At 30.9% G+C, this 6,679-nt stretch overlaps 1 protein-coding gene across 1 annotated transcript in view; it reads right to left on the bottom strand.

Moving 5' to 3' along the window:
• The window catches only part of inpp5a (inositol polyphosphate-5-phosphatase A), a 143,227-nt gene that overhangs the window by 1,177 nt on the left and 135,371 nt on the right, over positions 1-6,679 (bottom strand). The window contains exons 11-12 of the mRNA XM_016257979.1: positions 5,048-5,159; positions 693-761 (exon numbers count right to left, since the gene is read on the bottom strand). Coding sequence (XP_016113465.1) covers positions 693-761; positions 5,048-5,159 — 181 coding nt within the window. The remainder of the gene's footprint in view (positions 1-692; positions 762-5,047; positions 5,160-6,679) is intronic.

Genomic DNA, 6,679 nt, shown 5'->3' with positions numbered 1-6,679 from the left:
ACTCTCTCTCACTCACACACACACACACACACGCAAACGCTCTCACACACACACACACACACACACTTTTTTCACTATGAGGATCTAAATCTAAAAACAAAAGATTTAGGATCTAGATTTAAGAATAAAATAAATAATAAAATAAAATAAAACAAAACAAAAAATAGATTATTTAATTTAGGAATATTTAACTGGAGTTATCATCTGTTCCAAAAACATTGCTTTTTATTCTTTATAATTCAGCTTTAACCACTTGATGTAAAAACTCCAATAATATAATAAAAAAACATACTAAATAAATACATTTTAAAAAGGTATTTTTAAGACACCCCGGAGTATTTAGAATATCATATCCAGAACCACAAGTCATTTAGAATAAGAACAGTGCTGTAATATTTCGTATGAAAATCTCTCGTTCACACTGTTAGGATCTTCAGCATCCATCAAACAGCAGAGGACTCGTTTGCATACCGAATTCTGATTGGTGTTCTCTCTGGAATGTATTTGCATACTGATCAGTGATTGGTCAGGAGTGTCTCTTATCTACAGCAGAAGCGCTGTGTTCCTCCTCCTCCTTCTTTTAGAATTATTTTTAGGTTGAATCAGATTGAACTCATTTCCAAAGACTATTTTCTCACCCAAGTATATCTGAATTCATACACAAACTAGTTGGAGAGGTAGGTTAGTTGTACCTTGTGGTCCCCCATACACACGTTGGGTCCGATGTTGTCATACGTTATTAATTTCTCCTCGTTCTCTGGCTGCAAAACACAAACACGCACAAAATATGATTAGATATGGAAACAAAGCACATGCATACATGTAGCTACAATACTATGAGACTTGATGTGGTCACAGCTAAGCGCCAATAAATCAGAATTCAGGAGCTTTTTCATATCTGAAGTGCAGCGAATGCATGAATCATATTTATCTGAATTGAAAATAATGCTCTGAATCGAGCGAGACCGAGACGACGCGGTGCACAGATTGTGAGCTAAACTCACAGAAACTCGAGAGGAAGAAAAGCTCGGCTGCTGTTTTACCGAAAAGACCAGAGAATAACACTTTAAAGTCGTGCACAACATATATCTGTAAATATAAACGTCTGAATATGCCCATGTCCCCAGCTCCTGTCCACTTCATGGTTGTGAGGATGAAACATTAATACACTTTATTGTCAATTTATTCCGAAATCGAATTTATACTCCCATGTTTAAATCTCTAGTTACATTTAAAAGCTATTATTTGTTGCTATATATCCTATACGTCTAAAGAATAGATCTCCCATTTATTTTTGTTTGGTCTTTTTTTTTTTTTACCCATAAACAGAAATATTTATATTTATCTCTTTACATTTTTTTGACTGAGGTAGACACACTTCTCAAATCCTATTCTATAATTAGTCATAAAAAATGTGATTCAAAATTCTTCGCTGATTATACTGATGAAGTTTAGTCTGCTTGTCAATGTTTTACATGTAATTTTTTATTTTACTTTTACTTTAAATTACATTTATTTAAAATTGTATTTATTTTTTATTCATTAAAATTTTTGTTTTATTTATTTATTCATTACTACTTATAATTTTTATTAATTTATTATATATATATATTATTAATTTTATTATATATATATTTTTTAATTAAAAAAGTTTCCTCTGCTTGTCAGTATTTTCCATCCATTTATGTATGTATTCATTTATTACTACTTATATTTAAAAAATTGTATTTATTAAATTTTTTGTCTATTTATTAATTAATCGCTACTTTTACTTATTTAAATTATGTTTTTAATATCGCATTTTTTATTTTTTGCTTTTATAATTCATTTATTACTACTTCTTTGTACATTTTTATTTTAACTTTTTTAAAATTGTATTTATTTAATGTTATTTTTTTAAATTAGTATGTTTTTAATATTGCATTTTTAAATTTTTTTTTATAAGTCATTTATTACTACTTTTTTCTTTTTTTTTTCTATTATAATGATCTGAAATTGTATTGATTTTATTTTTTATTTAATAAATTTTTTCCCCTTTCTCTTGTTTTAAGCCTCGTTTGCTCCTAGCAATGTTTTATGGCGTCCTGCGCCTCCCAAAGCCTTCATATATTCATCAAACGCAGGCTTGATAATTTACAAAGGCAGCATAAAATTGTGTATTTTCGTCCGGCGTAATCTTTAGACAGATAAACAAATGACGGCAGGAGCCGGGGCGTTCCTCCACCGCGCTCGACTGGCTCTTCATTACGGCACACACTCCGCCGCAGACCTCTGGCGTGTTAGGGCTCGGCGAGCAGAAAACAACACGACGTGGAGCTAACAGAGCGCAGCATGATAGATGAGGCTGTTTACGAGCCGTGTCTGAACAATCTGCAGCGCCGGCGCTCGTCTCAAACAGAGCTCGTCTCAGCTACTCCACTGCGCCGCTGTAAGAGCGGATCTCTTCATTAACCTCGTTAGTGCTGACGAACATCACCACTGCTGACTAACACAGCGGTCCTCTGGTCTAAACACAGGCTTTCTGCAGCTCAGTTTAAGAGCATGCAAAGGAACACGCGTCAAAGTTTGCTAATGCAAGAAAAGTCATGCATGCACGCAGCAAAAAAGTCATGCTTTTCTTCAAGACTTCCGTCTCGTGTTCCAGTGCAAATGTCTGAAGATTCATAAATCGGGACACGTTTACTGCAGATATAAAATGACAGAAGATAAAGAAGTCTTGTTTATGAGAAACTGATCAACCCTTCAAAGGGAAAATTTGTTCTTGTTTTAATCATAAACTCAGTTTCTCAGAAAACAAGACTTCACATCTTCATTTAGTGTCTCCGGTAAACGTGTCTTGATTTAAGCACGTTTGGATATTTGCACTGGAAAGCGAGACTGAGGAAGAGACTCGTGCTTTTGCATTTAATGCCACGACTTTCTGAATTTAAGACGTTCTGCTCTGATCTGGATGGACGGGTGAATTAAGACCTTTTAACCTCTTTTTAGGACCCCGCAGAAACCCAGCAAACAGAAATCAACCTATTGCACGGATGTCTCCTTTCTTTCCGTCCGTATTTTTAGTTTAAAACGAAGCGGAAGACACTTCACACTCCCCAAACCTCAAAATGAAGAGCTGAAGGAAAGGACTTCTTTCAGGCGTCGTGCATTGCATTTTTAAAAATGTTATTCACTTATAAAGCCAGGAAGATTTTGACATCCTAAACTCATCATTTAGAAATAAGCCTGATTTAAACACTGCGTTTAAGGGGCGTGTCTTCTTTAAGCCCACTGCTGTGATTGGCTAATATATATCTGCATATGAAATAAGCATTACTTATGAGGTGGATACTGTAGATTATAGTGTTATATTTCAAGGCAATCCATCAGAAGACAATAGCGTCGTCATTCAGATCGGTTCAGATCAATAAGCGGCGATGCAGCACAATGCATTCATTGTGAAACCATCAATTAGCGTTTAAACTGTAATCATCTCACCTTGACGAGCAGGTCTCTGGCCGAGGCGGACATGAGGATCCGGTCACACCAAGAGGGACATCGAGTGTTCATGTACTGCTTTCCCTGACTGGAGTCTTCACTGTACGGATAACTGCACAAACACACACCGTATTCACTCAGAATTGGTCAGAGGTGTCAATCTGTGGCCCATAATCACTAAATTATGAATGCATTTTAATTTTGCAGCGTGAGATCATAACCAGAGTCTGTGCGTTTGTGTGAAATGCATCGTCTGCGATTGCAAATGCAAATGTTCTGTTGTGACTAAAACTACAATCAGCAGCAGAAATCACAGAAATCACAGGCAAAAACAGCTCAGGTTCATAATGCACGTCAAAATCAACGTTATTTTGCATTCTGAAAATGATGCCTATTTCATTACGATTTGGTCATTTGTGACATTATTCTTATTTCCCTCTCAATTCTTTTTACTGTAATGCAATGCAATGCAGAAAACACATGAAAATCATCTTGTGCAGACACATTTATTATTATTCAATGTGCATAAAATAAATTAAATACAACAAAAACTATTGTGATGTATACTTGTATTTTAAATAATATCATTTACATCTATATTATTTTCTTCACATTTTATTTCTATTTTCAACAGTGTTGTTTTAAATAACGCATTCTAGCATGAAATAAATGATGTACACTAGATGCATATTTTCATGTGTGTTTGAAGATGTACTTTAAATAATATTTTTAATTATTTAATTAATTATTTTCTTCACTTTATGGGATGTTTTTGCAAAAACTACTGATGTATACTTTCAATAGTGTTTTAAAATTAACTTTAAATAATATAATTTTAATTAATAATTAATAATAATAATAATTTATTAATAAAATAAATTCTACACAACAAAAACTACTGTGACGGTTACTCAATCGTGCTTTAAGACGTATTTTAATATTACTTTAAATTATATAATAATTATAATATAGTATAAATTATGTAATATAATAATGTTATTCATGTTATGAGATGGTTTTGCAAAAACTACTGTTATGCATACTTTCAAAAATGCTTTAAAATGTATGTTAAATAATATCATTTAAATAAATATATATATATTAAATAATCCATTATTATCTTTACATTGAGATACTATTATGTATATACTTTCAATAATTTTAAAATGTTCTTTAAATAATATATACTTTTCTTCACATTGATATATATATATATATATATATATATATATATATATATATATATATATATATATATATATACTTTTATAAAGCCAGGAAGATTTTGACATCCTAAACTCATCATTTAGAAATAAGCCTGATTTAAACACTGCGTTTAAGGGGCGTGTCTTCTTTAAGCCCACTGCTGTGATTGGCTAATATATATCTGCATATGAAATAAGCATTACTTATGAGGTGGATACTGTAGATTATAGTGTTATATTTCAAGGCAATCCATCAGAAGACAATAGCGTCGTCATTCAGATCGGTTCAGATCAATAAGCGGCGATGCAGCACAATGCATTCATTGTGAAACCATCAATTAGCGTTTAAACTGTAATCATCTCACCTTGACGAGCAGGTCTCTGGCCGAGGCGGACATGAGGATCCGGTCACACCAAGAGGGACATCGAGTGTTCATGTACTGCTTTCCCTGACTGGAGTCTTCACTGTACGGATAACTGCACAAACACACACCGTATTCACTCAGAATTGGTCAGAGGTGTCAATCTGTGGCCCATAATCACTAAATTATGAATGCATTTTAATTTTGCAGCGTGAGATCATAACCAGAGTCTGTGCGTTTGTGTGAAATGCATCGTCTGCGATTGCAAATGCAAATGTTCTGTTGTGACTAAAACTACAATCAGCAGCAGAAATCACAGAAATCACAGGCAAAAACAGCTCAGGTTCATAATGCACGTCAAAATCAACGTTATTTTGCATTCTGAAAATGATGCCTATTTCATTACGATTTGGTCATTTGTGACATTATTCTTATTTCCCTCTCAATTCTTTTTACTGTAATGCAATGCAGTGCAGAAAACACATGAAAATCATCTTGTGCAGACACATTTATTATTATTCAATGTGCATAAAATAAATGAAATACAACAAAAACTATTGTGATGTATACTTGTATTTTAAATAATATCATTTACATCTATATTATTTTCTTCACATTTTATTTCTATTTTCAACAGTGTTGTTTTAAATAACGCATTCTAGCATGAAATAAATGATGTACACTAGATGCATATTTTCATGTGTGTTTGAAGATGTACTTTAAATAATATTTTTAATTATTTAATTAATTATTTTCTTCACTTTATGGGATGTTTTTGCAAAAACTACTGATGTATACTTTCAATAGTGTTTTAAAATTAACTTTAAATAATATAATTTTAATTAATAATTAATAATAATAATAATTTATTAATAAAATAAATTCTACACAACAAAAACTACTGTGACGGTTACTCAATCGTGCTTTAAGACGTATTTTAATATTACTTTAAATTATATAATAATTATAATATAGTATAAATTATGTAATATAATAATGTTATTCATGTTATGAGATGGTTTTGCAAAAACTACTGTTATGCATACTTTCAAAAATGCTTTAAAATGTATGTTAAATAATATCATTTAAATAAATATATATATATTAAATAATCCATTATTATCTTTACATTGAGATACTATTATGTATATACTTTCAATAATTTTAAAATGTTCTTTAAATAATATATACTTTTCTTCACATTGATATATATATATATATATATATATATATATATATATATATATATATATATATATATATATACTTTACAGTAAATAATATAATTTAAATAATAAATTATATAAATTAAGTACAACAAAAACTACTTCGAATTTTTGTGTTTTAAAATATAAATTATAAATTATACAATTTTAAATAATATATGCATTAAAAAAAATTCTTGTCAAATTAAACGTGAATTATGAGATGTTTTTGCATTACACTAAGCTATTTATAGCTGGGTATAAAATGTGTTTAATTGTAAATGTAATTTTTTTAATGCAAATAGTTTTTTTTTGTTTTTATCTCTTGATGAAATGCATTAGATTATATTGTTGAAGAAGTGCATATGTTACTGTCTTACTGCCTCCACACACACACACACACACACACTCACACTCACACTCACACACT

This window comes from Sinocyclocheilus grahami, unplaced genomic scaffold, assembly GCF_001515645.1.
Source record: "Sinocyclocheilus grahami isolate Dianchi unplaced genomic scaffold, SAMN03320097.WGS_v1.1 scaffold1625.1, whole genome shotgun sequence".
Lineage (NCBI taxonomy): Eukaryota > Metazoa > Chordata > Actinopteri > Cypriniformes > Cyprinidae > Sinocyclocheilus > Sinocyclocheilus grahami.
The sequence above is the reverse complement of the archived record's forward strand: the minus strand, read 5'-3'. Positions and strand labels throughout refer to the sequence as shown.